Raw genomic sequence first — 27,775 nt, 5'->3', positions numbered from 1 at the left:
GGCCTCCTCCGCTTGGACTTATAGCTAAAGCAGAACATCTGCTTTTCCCACCAAACCTTCAGTTTCTCCCCAGTCTTCCCCATTGTATTAGTTTTCTTTTGGTGTGGCAACAAATGACTGATAACAAATTATCTTACAGATTTGGAGGTCAGAAGTCTGCCATGGATTTCAATGGGCTGAATGAGGTGCTGGCAGGATTGTATTCATTTCCATAGACTCTAGGGGAGAATTCCTTTCCTTGCTCACTCCGTTGTTGACAGAATCCAGTTCCGAGTAGTTGAATGACTAAGGTTCCTGCTTCTGGTTGGCTCTCAGCTGGGGGCTGCCCTGAGCTCTGGAGGCCCCCAGAACCCAGAACCAGCAATGGCATGTCGAGTCCTTTTCATTCTTAGAATCTGACTTCCTCTTCTCCTGTGTCTCCTCGGTGGTTGTCTTCTGCCATCCCTCTCTTCTGTTTTCAACTGGAGAGCATTCTCTGCTTTTAAGGGCTCACATTATTAGATTGGACTCGCAAAGGTAATCCAGTATACTCTCCTATCTCAAGGTCTGTAACTCTCATTATATCTGCAAAGTCTCTCTGGGTATGTGCGGTAACATATTCATAGCATCTTTGTGGCATGGGCATCTTTGGGGGCCATTCTGCCTACCACAAGCATCTCTCTCTCTCTCTTTTTTTTTTAAGAGAGACAGGGTCTTTCTCTGCCACTCAGCCTGGAGTGCAGTGGCACAACTATAGCTCACTGCAGCCTTGAACTCCTGGGATCAAGCGATCCTCCTCCCTCAGCCTCCTGAATAGTTGGGGCTACAGGCATGCACCACCATGCCCGGCTTATTTAAATTTTTTTTTTTTTTTTTTTTGTAGCATCAGAGTCTCTCTGCATTGCCTAGGCTGGTCTCGAATTCCTGATCTCAAGCAGTCCTCCCACCTTAGCCTCCCAAAGTGCTAGGATTACAGATGCGAGCCACCGTGCCCAGCCCCCACTCATAAGTGCCACCACTGGGTTGCTCAAACCAGAAATCTAGGAGTCATCTTGTGTTTTTCCGCAGACTTTGTCTCTCATTTACAATCCATAGCCAGTCCTGCCAGTTCCAAAATACACCCTGGAGATGAATGGCCATTTATGACTGTCCTCACTGCTATCACCTGGGTCAGGCCCCCACAGTCTTGCCTGGGATGCTACTGGAGCCCGGAGCTGGTCACCCGCTTTCCATCCTGTCTCCTGTGCAGTCCGCACTTCACACAGCAGCCAGAGTGTTTTAGCAATCAGCAAACAGATCACAGCTCCCGGCTCCGCTGATGAAAGGCCTCCACCGACTTTGCCTCATCCTGAAAATAAGATGTGAAGTTTCCCCCGCAGCCTCCAGTCCTATGTCATCTGCCGCCACCCGCCATCCCGCTCTGACCTGTCACCTCATCTCTGTGTGTACCTTCTGTCAGTCACAGTGGCCTTTCTGTTCCTGGAAGAAGTCCCGCATTCCCATGTCATCGCACTTGCCATTCCCTTTGCCAGAACATTCCCCCGTGGTGGCCCCACGACGGAGCTTCGAGCCAGTCAGTTCTCTGTGTGGTTGAGGTCTCCCCACAGAGGCCCGGCCTCCACGTCTGCAGGAGCTCTCCTGAGGCACCCTCTCCGGTTTACGTTTTGCATAGAAATTGTTACTCCTGGAAATTCTCCTTACTTATCTGCTCATTTGCTACAAGCCAGATGTAAGTGCTCAGCAGGAACTGCCTCTCATGTTCCACTCCCCATGGGCTCGAGGGCCCTGACCCATGGCAGTTGCTCACCATGCATATACTGGGGCAGCAAATGCAACGGTGGCATCAGAATTCTAGAGCCTTCTTGGAGAGTGAATGGTATTTCGCCGCCTTTCCATCTTAGTAGCTCAGAGGAAACGTGGGACTTGTAAGGGTTTGGGAGGTAGTTCCTGAATCAGACGTCTCCTCTGTTAAAGGTGCCCTGTGTGGAGAGCGTTGTTATTTTTTATCTAATATATAATAAGACACCGAGGAGGACTTCCAGCCTCCCTTGGGAAATTTCCCTGAGTCTCTGTGAGAGGAGGACTTATGTCTTGTCTCATTCTCTGTCACTATGATAGCCTGGTACAAAGAGATCCTCCACAGACGAGTTGTTCCATCCGCAGACAGAGAGCTGGATTCAGCCCTCTGGCGGGAGTGCCACGCCTCCCTCCCCAGATTCCCCCTCCTCTCTCTCCTGCCCTCCACTTACCCAGAGCTTCCTTGCTTTGGGTTCCTAGACATAATTAAGATTATCTGGGAAGTTGTCTAGGCTGTACATAATCTCTATAGGCTTTCAAAATAGCCTCTAGTTTGTCATTTATTATACCGTTCTGAATATGTCAAGGTCTTCTCACATGGGGGAAAAAATGCACTCAGCTTCCAGGTATACATGGGGATCGTTCAAACTACAGTATGGTCACAGCTGGGCCACCTGGCTGTTCATTCTGCACCATCTTTGAGAGGAGGCAGCATTAGCTTTGCTGGCTTCGTGTGGCTGCTGGCTTAGCCGCTGGCTAAGAGTCTGTCCTCCTCCTCTCTGCCCCTGCCTCCAGCTTGAGCAAGCCCTAGTTCTGCTGGGTAAGCGGGATGCTAGAATGTTTCTCTGCCTCCTCCAGCACACCCCCCCACCACCTGACTCCCCGCAGCTTTTGTGAGAGCTGTGGCTCAGAGGACCAAGGAGCGGATTGAAGCCAGCCCAGGGTCACGTGTGGCTTTATAGATGAGAGCCCTTGAATATGATTGTTTTCCCATTTTCTGATTTTTTTTTTTTTTTTTTTTGAGACGGAGTGTCGCTCTGTCGCCCAGGCTGGAGTGCAGTGGCCAGATCTCAGCTCACTGCAAGCTCCGCCTCCCAGGTCTACGCCATTCTCCTGCCTCAGCCTCCCCAGTAGCTGGGACTACAGGCGCCCGCCACCTCGCCCGGCTAGTTTTTTGTATTTTTTTAGTAGAGACAGGGTTTCACCGTGTTAGCCAGGCTAGTCTCGATCTCCTGACCTCGTGATTCGCCCGTCTCGGCCTCCCAAAGTGCTGGGATTACAAGCTTGAGCCACCGCACCCGGCCAAATTTTCTGATTTTTCTTATGTTTAGGACATTTTCTCATTGCCTAATGCTGGTCTTCAAACGGTAAGGTACATCGAAATCACCCTGGATAGTTATGAAAATGCAGATTCCTGGCCCTCATCTCAGATCTACCGAATTCATTTCTGGGAACGGAGACCCATGAATCTGCATTCTGACAAGTTTTCCCCTTCTCTCCCAGCCCTCCCCATGTGACTTTGATGAGGGTGGTTCAGAGTCTCCCTTTGAGCCATGCTGATAAAATGGACCTCTCTGCTCGGGTCACCGCCACGTCAAAGTCCCTGCTGACCCCTGATCCCCCGTGTCCTCTGCCTCTGGCCCATGAACTCAGCTGCTCAGGTCTTTGCTCCTGCCGATGTGCGGTGGTGTCCTCCGCTCTTCTCCTCTGTCTCCGCAGGAGACAGCTGCCACATGGAGGCTTCTCGAGCTCTTCCCTGTGACCCCTTTTTTCTCTCCATTGTGACCTGACCCTGTGGCATTCTTCAGAATTCATATGGGAAGTGAGCTTTCAATGTGATTTCTTTTTTAAACGTATCTTTTTTTATCCCCTTGAAACATTAGACTTTGCCTTGACCTTGGGTTTCCGGGATGATGAGTCGTCTTCTGCTGGTGCTACAGGCGTCCTTGTTCCAGCCTTGACATTGTTTTCCTTGTAGGTTCCCGGAACAGGGATAGATTCTGGATTACCAACGTGAATTGTGTGAGATTTTTTTTTTTTTAACCTCTCTTGTTAACATCTGCCTTCTCATCCGTCATCTTTTGTGTGCCTGGTGCTCCTTGAGGGCTTTGTATTCCTGGCTTTGGGCTTCGTTCCCATGCAGCTTGAGGCACTGGCCCGTGTTATCTGTTGTTGTCCCGAAGTCTCTCCACAAAGCCCAGCCCCTTGCAGATGATTTGTCTTCGCCTTCTGAGCTTCTCTTTTCTCTCCTGTGGGGTGGGGGCATCCATGTCCTCCTGGTCTCTTGGCGCGCATTCCACTTTCTGGTGCCTTTCTCCTTCTGCTTGCTCTCCGGGGCTTTCTCAGCCAGGTCCCTGGCTGGAGTGGATGTTTGCTCTGAGCTCAGGTCTGTGCAAGTGCCCCCGTCTGGAGTGTTTGCTGAGCTCGGGTCTGTGCAGTGCCCCCATCTGGAGTGTTTGCTGAGCTTGAGGTCTGTGCCTGCGCCCGGCTGGAAAGCGAAGTGTTTGCTGAAACTTCCGGGTCTGTACGGACCCGGCTGGAGTGTTTGCTGAGCTTGGGTCTGTGCACGCCCCGGCTGGTGCTGCTGAGCTTCGGGTCTGTGCATCTTGGGACCCGGCTGGAGTGAGGTGTTTGCTGAGCTGGGGTCTGTGCAAGTGCCCCCATCTGGAAGTGTTGCTGAGCTGGTCTGTGCCTGCGCCCGGCTGGAGAGTGAGTGTTTAGAGGATCTGGGCAGCGTCCCGGCTGGAAGTGAAGTGTTGCTGGCTTCGGGTCTGTGCGGACCCGGCTGGAGTGAGTGTTTGCGAGCCGAGGTCTGTGCCGCAGCGGACCCGGCTGGAGTGAAGTGTTGCTGAGCTCAGGTCTGTGCACATGGACCCGTGGGCGAGTGTTTGCGAGGCACCGGTCTGTGCACCCAGCGTCCCCGGCTGGAGTGAGTGTTTGCTGAGCTGGGTCTGTGCAGCGTCCCGGCTGGAGTGAGTGTTTGCTGAGCTCGGGTCTTGTGCAGCATCCTGGCTGGAGTGAGTGTTTGCTACAGGCTGGGGTCTGTGTATGTGCTAGCTCTGCTTGCTGTTTGTCATCCATCCTCGGATCTTGTTTAAAATGAATGTTAGAACTAAAATTGACTCAAAGTCTTCCCTTGGTTTGATAAATGAGAGGCGGAGGCTCTAGGAAATGAGGGTGGCCGTTCAGGTCACAGAACGCACTCCCAGGAATTTGTCAGCTATCAAAATTTAAAACTGCATCCCCTTTGACCCTTAGCTTCATTTCTAGAAGTCCATCCAAAGGAATACTTAAGCATGCAAAGAGATAGGCACGAGGCTATAGATGGTGGTGTTGTAGAGGTAGGATCGGCCAAAAGGCTGGTGGAATGGGTGTTGGTTTGATCACAAAATGCGGCGATGACAGCGGCACGGTCGTATTATGAATCGATCATTGTCGATCGGCTCAAGCATCGTCAAAACCGTGATGATTTATTGTTAGTCGTGGTGGTCTCACGGATCGCCGTTCTCGCGCCGGCGCCGGTGGTGGGACTGCAGAGCCTGCCACCTGCGCCACCAGCTAGTTTTTTGTATTTTTAGTAGAGGCGGGGTTTCACCATGTTAGCCAGGATGGTCTCGATCTCCTGACCTCGTGATTCGCCCGTCTTGGCCTCCCAAAGTGCTGGGATTACAGGCTTGAGCCACCGCCCCCGGCCTGAATTGTTTTAATACAGATGGCATTCACAAACCATGCAGTCCACGTGTTCTAAGTGTACAATTCAGTGGTTTTCCATGTATTCAGAGTTGTGCAACCATCACCACTATCCAACTCCAGAACGTTTTGATGAGATCCTGTTCCCATTTGCAGTCACTTCCCTCTCCCTGCAGCCCTTGGCAACTATGAAACTACCTTCTGTTTCTATGTATTATTTTTTGAAGGCAGTAGACTCAGCTCCTTCGTGTGCAGAATGGGAGGCCAGATGAACTGGATCAGAGCGTGTGAAGTGCTTGCCATGGTGCTGGGCACTTGGTCAGCCTCTGGTTAAATATTAACTGATGTTGTTATCATTATTGTCATGTCCTCTCTTCTTGGACAGTTGTCCAACTTTATTTATTTTTGAGACAAGATCTCACTCTTGTCACCTAAGCTGGAGTGCAGTGGCATGGTCTCGGCTCACTGAAACCTCTGCCTCCTGGGTACAAGCGATTCTTCGACCTCATCCTCCTGAGTAGCTAGGATTACAGCCACCACCATGCCAAGCTAATTTTTATGTTTTTAGTAGAGACAGGTTTCTGCCATGTTGGCCAGGCTGGTGTCAAACTGCTGACCTCAGGTGGTCCGCCTGCCTCGGCCTCCAAAAGTGCTGGGATGACAGGTGTGAGCCACTGTGCCGAGCCCCAACATCTTGAATGGTTGTATGGACCCCATGAGAGAGAATGAGCTTTCTAGAAATCTAGCAGGTTATCATACAACTTGTTGGCCTTGTTGGGATTTATACCCTGTCCCTATTCCTTGATTTGCAGGGGTCTGGCATACGTACAAGGGCCATACACATTTAAAAATGGATATATATTTTCCCTGCAGTGAACATATATTACTTATATAATTTGAGAAAATAACTTTTTAAAGAAATAAAGAGAAAACATTATAAAGCCATGTTAAATGCACCTTGTTAGTTGGATGGCATCCCTAGTGAGAGTGACAAATTTTTTCTTCGTTTATATATATATATATATATGTAAATATAATATGTGTGTGTATGTGTGTATATATATATTTATTATTTATATATAAATAATTTTTTTTTTTTTTGCCAAGTTTTTATAGTCAGGCTTAAGTGAGGTATTGGTCAGTAATTCAGTCAGGAAGGAATGAGAGTCCAATCTGTGGATGTTTCATGGGTTCTGAGAAACTAGATGGAGTTTTTGCCCTTTTGAAGCTTCTAATCTAGGTAGACGGTCAAGGTCATGATCTGATGTTCTATTAATGACTCCAGCGCCCTCCACCACCATTGCCATCCATGGAGCATGCTTTCTGGACCAGGTACCCTTCTGGTTGATTCAGCCCTTCCTCGATGTCTCCTCTAATGTTAACCTGCAAGAAAGGTGTGATTATTCTCTTCGTTCTGGGCAAGAGACTGTGTGCCGGGCAGCTGAGCCCTTTGCAGAAAGTGGCTGAGCCGGGATTTGAACCCAGGTCTGTGTGGCTCCAGCCCTTGTGCCTTCTGCAGTGTCATGTCCTCACTCTGTTGACATGCATCGTTTTTTAGCTGCGCCATATCTAACTGCCTGTGGTACGGCATAGAGTCCTAGGATTGAGGCAGTTCTGTGAAATCCTCTGCATGGGCTTTTGAAATTCCAAGATTCTCTTCTTAAGGGCAGGTTGCACAGTAATTTCCTGAGGAAAGCTTTGTTTCATAAACCCAGGCCTTACAAACAAACAGTTTCCGCCTCTTATATGTGTAACTCTGCTGCTTTAAGAATGAATTGCAGAAGTCACATGTGCTTATTGCACCAAATAGAAATGCTTCACAGGGCCGGGTGCTGTGGCTCACGTTTGTAATCCCAGCACTTTGGGAGGTTAAAGCCAGAGGGTTACCTGTGGTCAGGAGTTTGAGACGAGCCTGGCTAACATGGTGAAACCCTGTCTCTACTGCAAATACAGAAATTAGCCGGGCGTGATGGCAAGTGCCTGTAGTTTCACCTACTTGGGAGGCTGAGGGAGGAGAATCTCTTGAACCTGGGAGGCATAGGTTACAGTGAGCCAAGATCATGCCACTGCACTCCAGCCTGGGTGACAGAGCGAGACTCTGTCTCCAAAAAATAAATAAATAAATAAATAAATAAATAAATAAATAAATAAATGCTTCAGAGGTTTAGGATGAAAACACTTACTATCTATTGCCCTCCATACCACAGGGCACAACAGTTAACAGCCTGAGTGTCCTTTGTGCTCAGACCACCATGTACATACCTGGATGATATCTTTCCACTCTCACCAAAATAGAACCATACTACATGCATTTCTGTTACTAGTTTAATTTTTGAACCCAGATACATCTGCTGTTTGGAATGAACTGTTTTTTGTTTTTGTTTTCGGTTTTTTTTTTTTGGAATGAGCTGTTTTAAAACAACATTTGGGGTGATCCATGATACCCTGGCCCTTTGCTGACAAGCTGACACTTCCTTTTTTGGGTCTGTAGAGTGCAGTTAGGGCCCAGAGTTCTTTCGAGCAAATACTTCTGCACCACTCGGTTCAGGGCAGGAAATCACCCTGTCTGGCACAGCTGTCCACGTGTTTTATTCCAGCAAAGAAGTGGTTTTCACTGTCACAAACTACTTTTCACTTAGAGGGAGGAACACAACTCTGAAGTTTCCATCGGAGCCTCTCCTGGGCTCCATCACGTGAGCAGATGGGACTGTGGCTGGGGAAGGGTGTGATGACAGCTTTGAGTTTATGCAACAGCCATTCCCAGCTGTCCCCGTGCATGCGTTATATATTTAGCTGATCTCTTGGAAGGGAGATGCAGCTTCGAAACAGGTGAGCAGATTTCTCAGGAAAGACACATGAGACATGAAACTTAATGGAGAGGTGTTCTGATTTTAAAAAGAGGGCAGGCTCTCACTCTCGGATTTGTTTTTTAAAAAATTCTCGTATCGGCCAGACACAGTGGCTCATGACTATAATCCTAGCACCTTGAGAGACCCAGTTGGGCGATCACTCGTGCCTAGGAGTTTGAGACCAGTGTGGAAAACATGGAGAAACCTCAACTCTACCAAAAAAAAAAAAAAGGTACAAAAATTAGCTGGGTTTGGTGGCACAGGCCTGTAGTCCCAGCTACTTGGGAGGCTGAGGTAGAGGATCACCTGAGCCCGGGGATGTCAAGACTGAAGTAAGCCATGATTGTATCACTGCACTCCAGTCAGGGTGACAGTGAGAGACCCAGTCTCAAAAAAAAAAAAAAGAAAACTCTCATATCTTTGACACTTGACGTGAGAATGGAAAGTAATTTCTGTTTTTCTCATGTTTAATTCTTCCAAGAGTTACCGTTATCCCCATTTTACAAATGAGGAAACTGAGGTTCAGAGAAAGGAAGTCATGAGTCCAAGATCTGCTAGTTAGTGACACCTGTAGGGAAAAACAAATTGGGGTTTTCTTTTTTTAAGATAGAGACAGGGTCTCACCATGTTGCCCAGGCTGGTCTTGAGCTACTTGGCTCAAGCGATCCTCCTGCCTCAGCCTCCCAAAGCACTGGGATTGCTGGCGTGAGCCACTACACCGAGCCCCAAGTTGCTTTTCCTTTTATACTCACACCACTCTTAACACACCATTTCTACTGCCACGTGTGTGCAGGTTTCCTCCACGCCAGGCAGTTCTCCAACACCAGCCGGGCTCCTTACCGTTCAATTCAGTTCTGACAGGACCCCATAGGGTAAGCTCTTAGTCCCAGGACTGCCCCTACTTCAGATGCCAGTTGCAAGTCCGTGTTATCACCTGTGCTTCTGACCAACCAGCCTCTCTGGAGACCATGCAGCGGCCCCCATCTACCAGTCATCTCGGTAGCATGCAAAACACCACCTGTCACTTGGGAGATTCCAAGGGACTTTGGAAGCTGTATGCCAGCAAATGTTGCAAAATCAAATAGATGTATTTCCTATTATGAATTACAGTGTCACTGTGACAGAGCCAAGATTTGAACCCAGGGATGGCTTGTGTCTCTGCCCACACGATTGATCATCTGCAATTCTCCATCTGTTATAGAAAAAGAATATGCCACTCAGACAACATGGTTCTTGGTCTTGGTCTTGGTCTTGTTCTTGAGGGATACAGTCAAGCCTGTACTTTTTTTTTTTTTTTTGAGATAGAGTCTCACTTTGTCGCCCAGGCTGGAGTGCACTAGTGTGATCTCGGGTCACTGCAGCCTGCACCTCCTGGGTTCAAGCGATTCTCCTGCCTCAGCCTCCCGAGTAGCTGGGATTACAGGTGCATGTCACCATGCCCAGCTAAGTTTTGTATTTTTAGTAGAGATGGGGTTTCAGCATGTTGACCAGGCTGGTCTCGAACTCCTGACCTCAAGTGATCCGCCCACCTAAGCCTCCCAAAATGCTGGGATTACAGTGAGCCAAGTCTGTACTTTTTGGGTAGTGTTTTCTTGGCTTGGAGGTCACTGGAGCCCCTTGCTTTTTAGTGGAGAATCCATTACCTGGGAAGTAGGTTTGTATAATGTGTTTTTAAAGCGTTTGATTTCAACTTTTTGGAAAGGTTAAAGTTTATAGTTTTCTTAAATCATGAGTGGACAACCAAAAATGTTAGCATGGGTATGAGAGAGAGACAGAGACAGAGACAGAGACACTGTGTGTGTGTATGTGTGTGGCATGCAGGGGAGTAGGCTCCCTTTGATGTTTAACATATGACCTTGGATGTCTGTCCCAAGCGGGGGATTTTGAAATTAGGCAGGCTGGGGTTTGCATCACTGGTTTCATCATTGACAGGGTTTTCTAAAAACCCAGCCGTCCATTTTCTCAGCTCTGAAATAGAGATTTCATGCCGTAGTGTTTGAAGCCTCAAGCGGGACTGTTAAATTGTCCAGGCCGTGCTGTGCTCCTGGGGGCCTATAGGCAGTAGCCCCTTAGCACCTTTATTGCTGCCTGTGGATTTGGGTTTGTGCTGGAGCCGGAGACCACGGCAGGGCACTGGAACCTCCCTCACGTTGCGGGAGCAGCCACGTATGCTGAGCTGTTGACCAGGGATGTCCGGGAAGAGCAGCACAACTGGAAGGTGCTGTAGCTGGAGGCTGTTGGGTAACTGCATTCCTTGCAGTGGAATGGCAGGTTATCTTTTGGAGGGAGATCTGAGCTGTTCACTCCCTGGGTTCGACCTCCCAGCCTCTGCACAGCATATACCCCGTGGAGTGATCCTTAAAAAAGACCAATCATCCGACTTCTTCTGAATCCTCCAGGGGCTACTTGTTTTGCTCGGAATAAAATACCATAGCCTGCAAACCCTTCCTGTCCCCTCTCTGTTCTCATTTCCTGCCAATGTCTCCCTCCTTCTTTTATCCTTTAGCCACGCGGGGCTTCCTCACTGTTGGTAGAACACATGGGTGCCCACCCTGGGCCCTTTGCATTTGCAGTTTCTGGGAACGTTCTCTCTAGGGCTGTGTGGGGCTCACTCCCCTGCCTTATCCCAGTCTCTGCTCAGACAGCGCCTCCCGAGAGAGGCCTTTCCTCAAACCTTATTTAACTAGCATTCTCCACCGTCATTTTCTCACGCTTTAACTTCCTCTGGCCCTTCTCCTGGCCTGGCATATTAAATAGTCACTTCTTGGGTTTCTGAGTCTCCTCACTGGAACGTCAGCTTCTTATTGGCACTCACCTTTCCCCCCCTTGATATATCCCTGTATCTCTAGTGCCTGGTACCTGGCAGGTAATAAACCTTCAGTAGCTGGTTGTGTAGGAACTAAATGAAAGACTTGCTCAAAGTCATCCCTGCTAAGCGGTGGAGCCAGACTTTGACTCCCAGGATCTGTTTCACTGCAGAGCTCCAGGGTCTTGTTGCCCGTGTTTCTCCCTTTGCCACAGTGAGCGCTGGAAGATGGCGGATGTTACTGTTAGGAAGACCATTTCCTTTGTTGGAACTCTGTGGGTACCTGCTGTCTTGTAGACCTCATTGGCATCTGACTCGGAAGGATCCTTTCTCCTTTGGAACTGTAAAGTGTCCCAAATTTCCTAAGACACAGAACCTTGCCTGTTGTTATGGGACCTGAGCATACCTCATTGTGTGCATTCGAATGTCCTAGGAAACCATCTCGGAATTTAAAATGATTCTTTATTTTCGCCAGCAGCATCTCACGCTGTTTGCATCTGGGTCATGCTCAGCTTGTTCACATTGAAAGCAAAACAGTAACCTCATCATGCTGTTTGCCATGCCGCTCTCCATGGTCTCAGAAGTTTCACTTAATTTAGACAGAAAACCCTGTGTGTTCTCTGGTGCCTGCTAGCAAGCCCAGCACTGTTTCTACCTATTTTAGACAACTTAACACAGATACCCCCAAACAGATACGGCCGGCTGCGATGAGATGAAAAGTTATGAATGTTCTCTAAGTTTAGATGACCTGCTGATGGTCCTGACTAACCCACAGCTTTTTCTGGAGCATGAAAATTAGTTCTTATTGAACATCAATGTCTGTATACTTCTACCAAACCCAGTCTCCATGTCTATTTGAATGGAGAGAGAGAAGGCTTCTTGTTTTTGCCAAATCATTATTTTCCCATTTGGAGTGGAACTTTTAAAATTATGCCATCAGGGAGACACAGGAGAAAGTTGCTGACTATTCAGAGTACAGGCAAGTAAGTAGAGCGTGGATTTTTCCCGTGAATAAGGTAGATGTTAACTAGGTTGATTGGCTCAATGGGAAATCCCAGTTAATAGCATCACCATCTTCACATTCGGCACGAGATTAAAATGGCCAGGCTGCATCGTGCTTGGAGGCTCCAGTGAGATTCTGATGTGAAAGTACTGTGTGATCTGCAGTGCTATGTAAATAAATTGAAGCAGTACCATTATTTTGATTTCTGTGACACCCCGTTATATATGGATATAGTTTTCAAATGTTAATTAGAAAATTGGAAATTAAATGCAGCCTTTCTTTTTGCTTTTTGACCTATCTTTCTATTTGAGCTTTTTAAGCACAATGTAAGTTTCTGATTGAACATGGAAATATCCAGCCATATAGATGAAAGCTTCCGTCTTCTTGGATTCTAGCAGGTGTACTTTTCATGCAGTCCTTGACCAGGGCAAAATATAAAGTTCTGAACACTGTCAAGGTAACTCAGAATATGGGTGGAAATTGTTAATGCATTTCAGATTGCATTGCTAACCAGTGTCTTGAAGCCTTCTGTTTTTGAAGTCACTGCGAGCTATCATCGACATGAATAGAGAAGTATGTTTTTCTCTTGGGGTATTAAATTGTCGTTCTTTCCATTTTATTTTACATTATTATTATCATTATTTTGAGATGGAGTCTCACTCTGTTGCCCAGGCCGGAGTGCAGTGGTGCAATCATGGGTCACTGCAGTTTCCATCTCCCAGATTCAATCGATTCTCCTGCTTCAGCTTCTGGAGTAGCTGGGATTACAAGCACACACCACCATGCCTAGCTAAGTTTTGTATTTTAAGTAGAGATGGGGTTTCACCATGTTGGCCAGGCTGGTCTCGAACTCCTGACCTCAAGTGATCCACCCACCTTGGCCTCCCAAAGCCCCAGAGATTACAGATGTGAGCCACCATGTCCAGCCCCATTCTTTCAGTTTTAAAACTCATAGATCACCCTCAGGGAAGATGCAACTTAGAAAAGTTGTAGTTTGATCGGTTGCAAATGTTTGTATTTATTGTTTAGATTTGACTTTCAGAATTCGGTCACAATTGATTCTTTACAAATTGATTGGTTATTGGGGGCATGTGCAAAGAGTGTAGAATGGTGTTGTCATCTGTTATTTTTGTCTCTCAAATGACTTGACATTACTCAGACTTTAATTGTGCTGCCTTGCTTAATACCCAGATGTTGTTTTACTCCCAAGGCAAATGAACCTTCTCAACTTGAAAATAAATCTGATGTGCTTGAATGAATTTAGCCTCATGGGATGAATGGCCTCTCACGCCTTGACCCCCCATACTCACCTTTGTGAGAGGTGGGAGACGTCTAACCTGTTCAGTCAATTCCCTCACTTTGTAAATACTAATACTTATGCTGTTGAGCAACATGGCACATTTACCTCCTAGTTTTCTTTTTTTTTTTTTTTGTACATGTCATCTACATGGAATGATATCACCGTCTCTGTAACTTCACGGTCTAACTCAGTCTAATTTAAAGTGGTCTCTTGGCTGGGCATGGTGGCTCATGTCTGTAATCCCAGCACTTTGGGAGGGCAAGGCAGGCAGATCACCTGCGGTTGGGTGTTCGATATCCGCCTGGCCAACATGGTGAAACCCCATCTCTACTAAAAATACAAAAAATTAGCTGGGTGTAGTGGCACGCTCCTGTAATCCCAGCTACTCAGGAGACTGAGGCAGGAGAATGACTTGAACCGGAGCGGTGGAGGTTGCAGTGAACCGAGATCGCACCATTGCACTCCAGCCTGGGTGACAGAATGAAACTCTCTCAAAATAAAATAAAAATAAATAAATAAATAAATAAATAAATAAATAATAAATAAAGTGGTCTCTCAAGAAGTAACTATGGAATGGTTAAAGACTCTACATTAGATAACTATTGTGTAACGAATTACCCCACAGTTAGATGACTTAAAACAACAAACATTTACTGTCTCACAGTTTGTGCGGGATAGACAGCCTGGGTGTGGCTTAGCCACATGCCTGGCTCAGGGTCTCTCCTAAGGCTGTATCAAGGTGTCAGTTGGAGGCTGCGGTTGTCCCAAGGCTCCACTAGAGGAGGGCGCACTGCTCCTCGTGTGGCTCATGGGGGCTGTTGGCTGCGTGCATCGGTTCCTTGCCATGAGATTCTCTCCGTAGGAGAGCTCTCTTGTATAAATGTATAAATGAGAGTTCTCCTACGGACCTCATAAGAATAAATGAACAAGAAAGGCCACCTCACACAGAAGCAGCAGGCTTTATAACTTCATCTTAGAGGTGAAACCCCATCACTTCTGCCATAGTCTGTTTATTAGAGGTGAGTCAATAAGTCCAGCCTATGCTCAAGGGGTAGGGATTATTTAAGAATGTGAATACCAAGGGAAAGGGGGCATTGGAACCATCTTTGTTTTTTTTTTGTTTTTTTTTTTTTCATTTTTTTTTTTTGAGACAGATCCCACTCTGTTGCCCAGGCTGGAGTGCAGTGGTGTGATCTTGGCTCACTGCAACCTTCGCCTCCTGGATTCTCCTGCCTAAGTCTCTCGAGTAGCTGGGTTTACAGGCGTGTGCCACCATGCCCGGCTAATTTTTGAAATTTTTGCATTTAAAAAAATTTTTAAAATTTTTGCATTTGTAGTGGAGACCAGGGTTTCACCCTGTTGACCAGGCTGGTTTCAAACTCCTAATCTCAAGTGATCCGCCTGCCTTAGCCTCCTGAAGTGCCGGGATTCCAGGCGTGAGCCACTGCACACTGCCTGGGGTCTATATTTGAAGCTGCCTACTGATGAGAAAAGTATGATATAGGTAGGCTTAATTTTGTATTATTTCATACATGGAATTGAAGTTTTTGGCATGCTTGCTAAAACTGAACCAGGGCAGCGAGGAGGTCAGGTAGTTGCTAGGGAAGGTTGCCTGGCTAGTTGCTAAGAGAACTTCTATAAATTCATGACTGTCCAGGGTCTTTCCCCAAGGCTTCAAGGTTAAAAAGCTTATTTCTGCATCTCTACCACCCCGGTGTTGAAGGTTGCTGATTCTTCTTAAATATAGTCCTAGAGGGGCTGATGCCTTGGGGACAGGAGCCTGGTGACTTGGGGATAGGAAGCCAGTGGCTTGATTGGACTTGAAGTAGATTGAATGAATCATGATGAGCAGGACCTCCTTGCAGAGGGCAGCAGCCTGGGCCTGGCCAAGATGAGGAGATCATTTGGAGTCAGGGGCAGAGCAGGGCTGTGAGTCTGCCATTTTGGGTATGTATTAGCGCCAGGCTCTGCTGAGCAGCTGCAGCCAGCTTGAAAGTGCAGTGCCTGCCAAGGCATCTGTCTCCTGGTTGCCCTGCCGACGGGCTCCTCTGCTCCCTTACCTGACTTTTCTAAGTCCCATGGCTAAGGGCAGGCTCCCCTCAAATTCTGATTACATAGTTTACATATCACTAACATATAATCATAGTTTACTCATAATTTTGTTTGTGTCTTTAAATCAAAACTTTGCAGGTACATAGATAAAGTCATTGGTTCTCTTAGCTTTATTACAAAAGACAGGAGGCCTCTGGCTGTCACCGTCTGCCACTTCCCACGCTTCAGAAGCCCCTCTTTGAAACTTTTCCACTCATGCTTTAGGTTGTTGCCTCCGTATCTCTGATCAACATGCCTGTTGCCACGTTTTTATTTTTCAATTGTGGGAGTTACCTATTTCTCGTTGTGGAAGAGGAAGGGTAACTGTCTTTGACTGCTCCACCTTCAGAAAACGCACACACGGCTCCACATCCTCTGGCACAGTCGTATCCTCATTTTGGTTAGATCAGTATTCAGTGATTACATTATTATAACTGGAAATGCTCTCCACAGCTGTGAGATGCATGATCGTTTTTCCTGCATGATCTCTTGATTTCTCTGGTGTTAATACTTAATTCAACTGCACGTTCGTCCTCAGTGTGTAAATCCCCCTGGTACATTCAGGCACTTCAAGCTGCCTCCCACTTGCACCCAAGGCAGTCTCTCCTGGTGCATTCTGGCCTACTCGAGCCAGAACTCTGCTGCTTGTGGGCCCACATTCTCCACTCAGTTTTTTTCTTAAAAACTTTCTTGAGATATAATGCACATGACATACAGCTCACCCTTTGAGAGTACATAATTTCAGTGGAGGTTTTTTTTGGGTTTTTGTTTGTTTGTGTTTGTTTGTTTTTAAGATGGAGTTTTCCTCTTGTTGCTCAGGCTGGAGTGCAATGGTGGGATCTTGGCTCACTGCAACCTCTGCCTCCCGAGTTCAAGCAATTCTCATGCCTCAGCCTCCTGAGTAGTTGGGGTTACAGGCGCATACCACCATGCCTGGCTAATTTTTGTATTTTTAGTAGAGATGGGGTTTCACCATGTTGGCCAGCTGGTCTCGAACACTTGACCTCAGGTGATCCACCCACCTGGACCTCCCAAAGTGCTGGGATTACAGGTGTGAGCCACCACCCCCTACCCTCAGTGGTTTTTATATTCACAAACTGTGCAACCATCACCACTCTAATTCCAGAACATTTTTGTTGTGCCCCAAAGAAACCTCATACCCTATAGCAGTCAGTCTTCATCCCTCCTACCCCCAGACCCTGGCAGCCAAGACCTATGGACATTCTGTGTACGTGGGATTGGGTAATCTGCAGCCTTTTGGATCTGGCTTCTTTCTCCTGGCTGAATGCTCTCACGGTCTATCCGTGTTGCAGCGTGAGTTGGCTCTTCAGTCCTCTCATGTCTGAATAGAACTCCCCTGCATGCCTAGACCACATCTTGTTGACTTACCAGGTGATAGTCATTTGGGTTGCTTCTGCTTTTTTGTTACTATGAAAAGTTCTCTGGCTTACTTTTGTGTCGGATCCCCCATATCTTTACAATTCCTAGATTTCTTCTCTTCTTTAGGTGCGAGGTAAAGTTTCTGCAAGGACACGTGTCTGAAAATGCCTTTATCCTGCCTCTCACGTGGCTTGCCTGGGTATATAATTTAAGGCTCAAAATCATTTTTCTTCAGGATGTTGAAGATGTTTCTTCATTGTTTTCTAGCTTTCCGTGTTGCTGTTTAGAAATCCTACGCCATTTCTAGTTTTTATCGTTTGTAAAAATTCTTTCTCCCCTTCAGAAGTTGGTAGGCTGTCGTCTCTGTCTCCTGTGTTCTGAAGTCTGTGAGCGAGGCTTGCTTTTGTCCATTTTGCTGAACGTTCATTAAACTCTTCCATCCTGCCCCTCGTTTCTGTTGACTCTGAATTATATCTTTGATTTCCTCTTCTGTGCATTATCTTTTTCTCCTTTCTTGATCTCTTCTCATTTGGACTTGTAGTTCTCTGTTTCCCCCCTCTTTTTTTGGGGGGACAGGGTCTTGCTCTGTGGCCCAGGATGGAGTGCAGTGACACCATCTCCGTTCACTGCAACCTCTGCCTGCGAGGCTCAAGTGAGCCTCCCACCTCAGCCTCCCTAGTGCCTGGGACTACAGGCACGTGGCACCACACCGCACTAATTTTTGTGGTTTTTGCAGAGGTGGGGCGTCACCATGTCACCCAGGCTTGTATTCCATTTTGTTATTCGTTGCCTCTATTTTCTGGAAATTTTGCTACCCTTTCCCTTGTAGTCCCTGTTCTGTTTCTGCTGTTATAGTTTCACTCTGTAAAAGGGCTTTTGTGTGCTTTGTGTTTTTCTTTTTCTCCTTTTTTAAATATCTCCCTATTCTTATTTCATGACTACACTGTCTCCTCCTCTCTCTCTGGAAATATTACCAACAGTTTGCTTTTGAAGTGTTTTCCCTAAATAGTCTCTCTTTCCTGCAAGTTGCTTTTCTCTGTTTATTCCTGTCTCAATCTTTCTTCTCAATCTTTCATAAAGTTCTTAGGTGCTTTTCTCAAATGGGAGGTGATTTCTAGATGTCTACAGAGGTGTTGGAGTGGGATTAGAAATTGATTCGAAGCTCCATGAACACTGACTTTGGGCCTCTTGGGGTGATCTGGCTGTGGCATTCCACTGGAGAACTACCCCTGGTCTCCAAAGCTTTTTTAGATTCCTGGGAGAATACCTTTCCATTCCCTGGCTTAGAGGCAAATGCTGTCTGCCTGCTATTCTGGGAATGAGTGGGGCTGGGGAGAGGGAAGAAGAATGGGAGAAACTCAGAAGTTGAGTGTGTTACTTTTATCTCTCCATTAAAAAAATAGAATACCCCAACCTCAACTAAGTCCAGACCTACCGCATTTTCTCCAGAGAATGAACATGTATATTCTGCTAATCGCTTCTTAAACAGACTTTTAAAACCTTTCTTTCGCTTTCTAGTCCTGTGTTCACCCTCACTTCCAGAGGTGTCTCGTGCTAACAATTCATTAGCCTTTTGTGAATCATTCCATTCTCATGAGATATTATTTTGGTGGCACGCATGTTTATTTAGGAATGAAATTTTCTCTGGTCTGTCAAGTTACTTATCAGTCATCTACCTGATTCTCAGCTTCTGTAATTTTGTTGTTTCCTCTCCAATTCTTTTTTTTTGAGCGATGCCTTTATAAAAACCCTTTTTTTTTTTGCTTTTAGTGTCTTATATTATGATACATGTATATGAAATTTAATGATCAAATCAGGGTACTTACCATATTCATCATCGCCTCATAGGAAACATTTTAATTTGCTTTTTTTTTTTTTTTTTTTGAGACAGAGTCTTGCTGTGTTGCCCAGGCTGGAGTGCAGTGGCACGATCTCGGCTCGCTGCAGTCTCTGTCTCCCTGTTTCAAGTGATTCTCCTGCTTCAGCCCCGCCAAGTAGCTAGGAATACAGGAGTGTGCCACCATGCCCAGCTGATTTTTGTAGTTTTAGTAGAAACAGTTTCTCCATGTTGGCCAGGCTGGTTTCGAACTCCTGACCTCAAGTGATCCACTAGCCTTAGCCTCCCAAAAGTGCTGGCATTACAGGCGTGAGCCACTGCGCCCAGCCTCAATTGACAGTTTAATGGGATTTTGAGAGGATGTGAGTGTAAATTACCGTATTCAGGCTCTCATCTTTACGGAGTTCTTCACAGTTTTTCTTTCCATAACTATTTGGGGTTATCTGTTGTGATCGGGTCACTCTGTGCGTTTCTGGCCCAGGACTCAGGGCTTCTTTCTGCATGTTCCCTGCTGTCACTCATGGCCTTGAGCCTTCGTCAGGCTCTAACAGTGCGGCCCGAGGAGGCTTAGCCGCCTGGCTTATTGCTTCAGTTTTGACTCCTGGTTTTGCTCAGCCTTACTGACTTTCACCTTCTCCCTGAAGGCTACCCCTGTCACTGGGGGGCTAGTCTCAGATCCTTGTTTAGCCTCACTGCCCGCTCCATACAGCTGATAGGGCATCCAAGGGGTTTCTTGTCCCTGAACACACAGGAAACTGATCCTGCGTCGTCGATGCTTGTTTTGAGGCTTGAGGGTAATCCGCGTTCTTAAACATGCTGTGAATCTTTTTCTTTGCCCTTGGTGTGGGAGGTCTTCCCTGTTCTTGTTTCCTGCTTTTCTTGGAACTGTCTGGTTCATTCCCAGTTCTTCTTTATTTGCTCTTCGCTACAGAGTGGGCGTATATGGGCATATACGTAATCATGGAAACACTACTCAGAGCCGTCTGTGCCCATGCTTGCTCTGACCTGGGAGCCAGTCTCTTTAACATGTCTTTTGCATTGACGTTCTGTGTTGGTTTTCGAGTTTTTCTAGAGGTTTTCTTGCTGTCATCCTAAGTATGGTTTATAAATGCTGATCCTTGGTTTTACACATTATTCTGACCCCCATTAGTGCTCCACAGCTGGCTGTGGGCAGGCACTACCTCACTGGATCACTTTTTTGTTGTAGAAAAGGAAACTTAGCAAATATAAAAGATGTAAGTGGACTGAATGCAGGGGCTCACCCCTGCAATCTCAGCACTTTGGGAAGCCGAGGAGGGAGGATCACTTGAGGCCAGGAGTTCAAGACCAGCCTGGTCAACATAGTGAGAACTTGTCTCTACAAAAACTAAAAGAAAAAAAAAAAGAATTAGCCTGGTGCAGCAGGGGTATGCCTGCAGTCCCAGTGACTCAGGAGGCTGAGGCAGAAGGATTGTTTGAGCCCAGGAGTTCGAGGCTGTAGTGAGCTGTATGATTGATTATGCCACTGTACTCCAGCCTGGGTGACAGACAAGACCCCATCTCAAATGAAACAAAACAAAACCTACACCCCCCCCCCAAAAAAAAAAACAAAACAACAAATGTAGGCTCTTATGTCTTGCCAAATCTGTCAAAACATTGCCTGCTTTCTCCTGAAATGGAAAGTAGTGACAAGATTATTCCTTGACTCCTGTGCCTCTATCTCATGACAGTTCTTGCATTTTAAAAATACAGCTTAACTCTTTTTTTTTTTTTTTAAAGTGACAAAGTCTAATTCTGTCACCCAGGCTGAATGACATTGGCACAATCATAGCTCATGGCATCCTCGACCTCCTGGGCTCAAGCAATCCTCTCCCCTCAGCCTCCTGAGCAGCTGACACTACAGGCACACACCACCGTGCAGGCCTTATCACTTGTTTTATTGTACTAAGGTGAAAATGTCCCATTGTTGAAGTAATTAGTAAGTGTGCTTGTGTGTGTGTGTGTGTGTGTTTTTTTTTTTTTTTCTTGAGAGCATTTTCAATCTGAAGTCATCTGAGAAAGAAGAATTTTTTTTTTTTACTGGGAGAATAGTTTTCGATACTGTTGAAATACTTATGACATGTCTCTCTTTCTCTAAAGTTGTGCCAAATCTTTGGAGTGTTGATGGAGAAGTTACAGTAACTGAACAGAAGCCGGGAGAAATTGCTGAAGAACTTGCAAGCTCCTACGAAAGAAAGCTCATCGAGGTAAGGCCAGTGGAGTCTGCGTCTTTGTTTCTGATGTTGGCTGCTTTGGAGACTTTCCAGGATAAGCCCAGCCTGTTCTAAAGACACGTGAGCAAAACAACCAAACAACTCCTCAGCCCCACAAAACAAAACAAGACCAAGTCAGTGTGCTTTATAAAGAGAAGTATGAGCTGATCCTTTGAAACATATCACTTAATTATTGGAAATTTCTGGCACTTACGATAAGAAAATAAGAGAAAAATATATATGTAACATTAAAAATGAAATAATTGTAACATTTGGAGATGAAAACAGGAGAGAATATCGCATGCAGCTTTGTGCTGTTAAATGTGAAAATATGGATGAGGTGAACTATTTTTCAGAAAACACATTCCTTATCAGAATTAATTGAAGATGAGGCAGACTGGTCAAAGGGAACCCCTCGCCCTCAAAAGAAAAAACAAAACAAAAAACCAAAACACTTTGGAATAAAGTTGTACAAGTAACTGAAGAACTGCTTCCTTAGAAGACAGTAAGCCTAGATGCTTTCATGGTGATTTCTAGGAAACTCTTCAAGGTAATACACAAAGAGCCCTTTGCTATTTATATTTCCTGAGAGGGTTTTTATACGTCTCTATCTTGGTTCAGGTATGCATTACCATGATATAAAAAAATCCTGCCAAAGATAGCATAAAAAAGAACACTATCAAATAGAATCATCTGTGTATGAGATGTACAAAAATTCTAGAAAGTCATTACTCAAATTCAGTCACATATTAAAAGAACAGTGCACGTAAAACAGGGTTTATTTAGGATTGCAAGGATGGCTGCATGCTAGAAATTCATCCATGTAAATCATCTCATTAGTGGCCTCAAAGAGGAAAACCAGATATTTATCTTGCTAGGTAATGAAAAATCATTTTATAACTTTGTTGATACCTGATAAACAATATTCTTCATAAATGAGGAATAAAGGTAATTCTTGGATATGATAAAGAGGTTTTTCAGAAACCATTGATTATTACCATATTCGATGGTAAAGTTGAGAAGCTATGTTTTTGATGAGCTGTGTGTACATGTTGTAATGGTCCCTTGGTGGTAGTATTATAAGCAATGTGTGTATGTACATACATACACATGCTAACTATACAAGCATACTTTTGGTTGTTTCTAAATCTTCTACAGTGAGTTTTATTTTGGTAATCAGGAAAACACTCACTCATTGCTGTGGAGACATGCGTGAGCTTCGGTGGGTTGCAGAAGCCCAGGGCCTTGGAGGGGGTCCCCCTAAGTTCATTGCTGGTTCAGGCTGCCATTGTTACCATCTGTTTTGTCTGGTCTCTAAATTGACTCTAAAGAAGGAAGGTGACTTTAGAAACATCTTGCGTTCTAACTCAAGTGAGCGCAAGGGAAGGCAAGCTGAGGCCTTAACACACAGGCTGGTGGGGATGAGTCAAAAGCCAGGCTGGGGAGCCCTGGGGACAGGGCACTCCTGTGTGGTCTCTGCCCACCGCTGTGCCCTTCCTTGGGAGCTCCCTCAGTGGGGCCGTGAGACTCAGACTTGGCTGGTGGCAATGCCAGGGTTCTGGGCCGCGAGTCTATGCCTGGAAGGCCCAAGTGGAGAGGGAAACAGGGCCCCAATCTCAGGATTCGGACGACTTGTGTATTTCTTTCCCCCAGTGGACTCCAAGCCCCTGGAAGGCGGGACCGTGTCTTTGCCAGCTCTGTACATTCCACAGCCACTTATTGGCAAATGGTAGATGCCGCATAACCCTTGAGTTTTTAAATTCTCCCTAGGATGGGGATGTCTGGATTTACTGAATGAAAATCAGTAAAGGCCTGATGAGCTTAGAGAGGGTGAAAGGTTCTCAGAATGAAAGTGCAGGATGAAAGGTTCTGTTCCTCTGGGGAACAAGGGTGCTATGGTGAGGACTCCGTCAGACCAGTGCAGCTCAGCAAGGGCGCCTGCTTTGCAGGGTCCACAAAGGCATTGATTGCTGGGTCCAGGCACCGCTCTCCTTGGAGATTTTCTACCTGTGGGGCTGCTGAGCGTGTAGGGTGGGGTGGGGTGGGGTGGGGGTGCAAGAAGACGGTGATTGGGTGTTTGACCCTGTGAGCCAAGTGCCACTAGTTCATTCGTGGGCCGGGTGGTTGGATGATTTATTTCAGTGTTTATCAGATGCCTGCTTTCTGCATCAGCAACAGCAAGAACAGAGGCTGAATACAAGGAAGCATTGGCAGGAACTGAAAGGAGACTGACAGGTCGGGAGCAGAGTGGAGGAGGGGAGAAAGGTGGTACTGTGGCTCTATCCTGGCTGTGTCGTCACCTGCTTGGCTTTGACCGTGTGAAAGTCTCATCCCCTGCTGTGCTGACCTCAGCTGGGATGTGTGGAGAGGATCGGGTCATGTGGGGAGTTACTGCAGGGTTCACCTGCCTGGCTGTTCCAGCCAGCTGTGAGAGGGTGAGTGTGGAACTACCAAACGGGAGGGCTCAAGGTTCAGGCATGAAGGCCTGAAGACCTAAAGTAAATGCCATAAAGCCCTCTTTAAATGGGCTGGTCTCAAACTCCTGACCTTAGGTGATCCATCCGCCTTGGCCTCCTAAAGTGCTGGGATTACAGTGTGAGCCACTGCACCCGGCCCACAGTTAAGTCTTAACTAGAGCTCAGAGCATCCTGGTGGAAATTAGATTAGATAGCTAATTAGAAATTAGTTTAGATAGCTAATAAGAGCACATGGGTTCTGTAGAGGAGGCACTTTCCTCTGGCCCTCAGTGTTAGCAGGAAGCATAGCCTGGAGCCTAGGGAGGCCATTGAGTAATAGATGGTGCCAACACAGTTCACGCACACCCATTGAGCGCCTTCTCAGTGTCCAGCCCTTAGCTTCCTTTCTCCTCCCTTTGTGACTTTTCCTAGCCTGGGAGCAGCAGTGTTGATGGTTGTAGGAGATGAGCCAAGGAAGTTGTAAGGTTGAAACAGACATCCCTGAAATGGCATTCACTACCCTAGATGGAGCGTTTTTTGTTTTTTTTTGTTTTTTTTTTTGGAGACAGAGTCTCACTCTGTCGCCAGGCTGGAGTGCAGAGGCGTGATCTTAGCTTGCTGCAACCTCTGCCTCCTGGGTTCAAGCGATTCTCCTGCCTCAGCCTCCTGAGTAGCTGGGACTACGGGCATGCGTCACCATGCCCAGCTAATTTTTGTATTTTTAGTAGAGATGGGGGTTTCACCATGTTGATCAGAATGGTCTCCATCTCTTGACCTCATGATCCACCAACCTCAGCCTCCCAAAGTACTGGGATTACAGGCGTGAGCCACTTGCAGAGCGACTTCTTGTGGATGAGGCAGACGTGCCTGTTGTGATAGTCAGCACACAGGATTGAAGTGCAGAGGTGGGGTTATACCCACAGACCTGGAGCCGTGTCTTTGACAGCAGCTCTGCAGAGGTTGGCACCTAACCACAGCTTCTTTAGATAATTCCTCCCTGCTTCTTAGAGACTGTTAGTGATGCTCAGAATTTCTTCTGTAAACTTCCCCATCCTTCTTGAAATTCTAAGACATCAGAAGAGAAGCAATTGTTCTCACCAAGGTTTTGAAGATAAAATATATTGAACACATCCAAGATAGATCTCTTCTGAGTCTCTTGCTTCTTTACCTCTTTTAAGTACATTTCCTTTGGTTTGGACACATCTTCAGAGATGTTCTATTCTTTTTCAGCAGTTGCCTTCACAACAATGTGACATGTTGGCGACATTTGGACTTTGGGCCTCCATCACTCTGTCGCTGCCTTCTGCAGCCTGGTGACTTGGAAAGCACATGTATCGCGTGTCAGACTGAGTTCAGATTTGCCACTTACTGCCGTATGTTCCTGGGCACAGCCCCTAACCTCTCTAAGCCTCACGTTCTCCATTAGTGAAATGCAGCCAGTCATAGCTGCAAGTGGGTTTGTTTTGGGAATGGCACATAAAGAACCCAGCTGAGTGCCTGCAGTATACAGGAGGTGTCTCTGTGCTTCCTCTTCTCCCCTCTGTCCTGACTTCCTTTGGAGGGCTTCCTCTCCACCATAGCATGCTGTCTGGGTGGGACAGTACATCTAAGTGCTTTGCCCTGGGTTTGGTTCAGGGCCGGGCACATGACCTGAGCTAGGCCAATGGGGGTTTAACTCTGAAGGTATATAAGAATGCAGCAATGCTTGGGAGGCCATTTATTCAATAGCAATTAACAATAAGCATTTATTCAATAGACTACTAGCAATGAGTCTGATAAGACTCTAGTTATTTCCTGTGTTGAACCTGTCAGAATTGCTCTGGTTTCAGTTCCTTTTTCTTTTTTTTTTTTCTTCTCTTGAGACAGAGTCTCATTCTGTCACCCAGGCTGGAGTGCAATGGCACAATCTCAGCTCACTGCGACCTCTGCCTCTTAGGTTCAAGCAATTCTCCTGCTTCAGCCTCCCAAGTAGCTGAGATTATAGATGCGTGCCACCGCACTCGGCTAATTTTTTTTTTTTTTTTTTTTTTTAACAGAGATGGGTTTTCACCATCTTGGCCAGGCTGGTCTCAAACTCCTGACCTCAGGTGATCTACCTGCCTCGGCCTCCCACAGTGATGGGATGGATTATAGGTGTGAGCCACTGTGCCTGGCCCCAGTTACTTTTCTGAGCCTGATTTCCACTTTTCTGCCTGTTTATAGTGAATTCTATTTTAGTTTAGGTTAGAATCTAGTGTTTTTTTTGTTTTGTTTTGTTTGTTTGTTTGTTTGTTTTTTGCTTTTACAGGACCTTGGGAGCAGTTACACTGCCAGAGCTTGCCTCATAAATGGGCACCAATGGGTTCCAACACTTTTGATGTGTCCAGGGGTTATTTTTATATAAGAGCAGCATGGGCTTTTCAATAAAATACTGGATTTTTGTATAAGGACTTTTGCTTTTGCTTACCAGCGGCGCCCTCACTTACATAAAGCTTTGTATCCATATGTAATCAGTAGATGCCGTTTCCCTTCAGTTCTCCTTCCGCTCACTGTTTACCAGGGCTTAGCTCCCTCATGCTGCCTTCAGGCTCTCCCAGGTCTTGCTTGCTGGCACCGTTTTCCAGCTGTTTGCCCCACTTGTGTATCTTCTGCTTCAATATTGCCGGTCCATCCTCTGCAAACAGAACTTTACTTCCTTCCATATGGCAGGGCTCGGCTAGCTATTGATTGATTTTTAAAATTATAAGACACTTATCATTTACTGTCTGAGTATAGTTAATCCCTGAATTTTTCTCATGGGTAAAATAATGGTGTATTAGCAACATTTGTTCTCATTATAATGGCAGAGTTGCTATTAATGGAAAAGTAAGCTTAAACATCAAGCTGGTAAAAAATAAACTCATAATCACATGCTGTAGATAACTGTGAATGTGATCATCATTTTAATAAACTGTAAACATTCCGGAAGCAGCCAGCACCTTGGGAGCAGTTACACCACCAGTGCTTGCCTCATAAATTGGCACCAATGGGTTCCAACACTTTTGACGTGTCCAGGAGTCATTTTTATATAAGAGCAGCATGGGCTTTTCAATAAAATACTGGATTCTGTATCAGGACTCAGGATAAAAAACTCTGAGCTGAGATCTACATTAAACTGATACTCAAAATGAAAGATATGATGTGACTCTTTTTTTTTTTTTTTTTTTTTAATGGAGTCTCACTCTGTTGCCCAGGCTGGAGTACAGTGGTATACGATCTCGGCTCACTGCAACCTCTGCCTCCCTGGTTCAAGCGATTCTCCTGCTTCCCGCTCCATAGTAGCTGGGATTACAGGCATGCGCTACCATGCTCAGCTAATTTTTGTATTTTTAGTAGAGACAGGGTTTCACCAAATTGGCCAGGCTGGTCTCAAACTCCTGACCTCAAGTGATCTGCCCACCTCGGCCTCCTAAAGTGCTGGGATTACAGGTGTGAGCCACCATGCCTGTTCTGGTTTTCTTTGTTTTTGTTTTTGTTTTTTTTTAAATCACATGAAACTGAGTGGATTGAGACCAGGCTCTTACCTCATATAGTTTGATTACCAAGCAAAACTGAGTGTTTAAGTGCCTCCTGTGTATCAGTGAAAAAGGGTAAGAAGTTATAGTTTCTAGCAGGCTAGGTGTAATTCCCACTAAAGTGTGAATGACTAACAGGGCTAAACTTCCAAGGAGTTCTTAAAATCTTTTTATTACGTAAAAGTTGAAATATACACAGATATAAATGAGTGTAATGAGCTTCTATGTATCCATCACCTGGCTGTAGCTGTTAGTAACTCCTGGCCAATCTTGCTTCATCTGTATCTTGTCCCACCCCTCAAACCTTAGCCTCTTATGGTATTTTGAAGAAAATTCCAGATTCCATATTATTACATTCCTATTTCAGAATCTATCTTTAAAAGATAAGAGCTCTTTTAAAAGCCCCACATTACTGCAATACCATAGTCACACTTTAAAAAGCCTGTTAAAGAAGGGTCATGCTACTCCCAGTGATTCTCAGGTTGGAGTGTCAGGGAAAGGAGCTTCTTTAAGAAGGTCTTTCAGGGGGTCCCTGGCTCACTCTTTCTCATCCCCAGCTTCCCGAACAAGGAACTGGAGCATCTCATTTACGCAAGATGGCTAAGCTCGGAGCTTTTCTGCCTCTTGGATGTGCCCTTTGTTTGGCTGTCTGCCTTGACTTCAGTTAACAACACACACAGTCAGGTCAGCAGCACAGCTGCACAGGCCCTGGGAAAGTGAGGGATTTGAGGACGAGGAGATGTGACCCAGGCTGCAGGCTTCACCAGCGCATGGATTTCCAGCCTCCAGTGTGGTCTCCTTTACAAATGGACTCCTTCCCTAA

General features: G+C 46.1%; 1 protein-coding gene across 8 annotated transcripts in view; it reads left to right on the top strand.

The window, feature by feature from the left end:
- SNX29 (sorting nexin 29) overlaps window positions 1–27,775 on the top strand; it is a 588,023-nt gene that overhangs the window by 279,756 nt on the left and 280,492 nt on the right. For all 8 annotated transcript variants that reach the window (XM_031657934.1, XM_031657931.1, XM_031657930.1 and 5 more), the window contains one exon: window positions 20,851–20,957. In XM_031657934.1, coding sequence (XP_031513794.1) covers window positions 20,851–20,957 — 107 coding nt within the window. The remainder of the gene's footprint in view (window positions 1–20,850; window positions 20,958–27,775) is intronic.

The sequence above is a fragment of the Papio anubis genome, chromosome 18 (assembly GCF_008728515.1).
Source record: "Papio anubis isolate 15944 chromosome 18, Panubis1.0, whole genome shotgun sequence".
NCBI lineage: Eukaryota > Metazoa > Chordata > Mammalia > Primates > Cercopithecidae > Papio > Papio anubis.
Note: the sequence above shows the minus strand (reverse complement) of the source record. Positions and strands in the feature narration are given on the sequence as shown.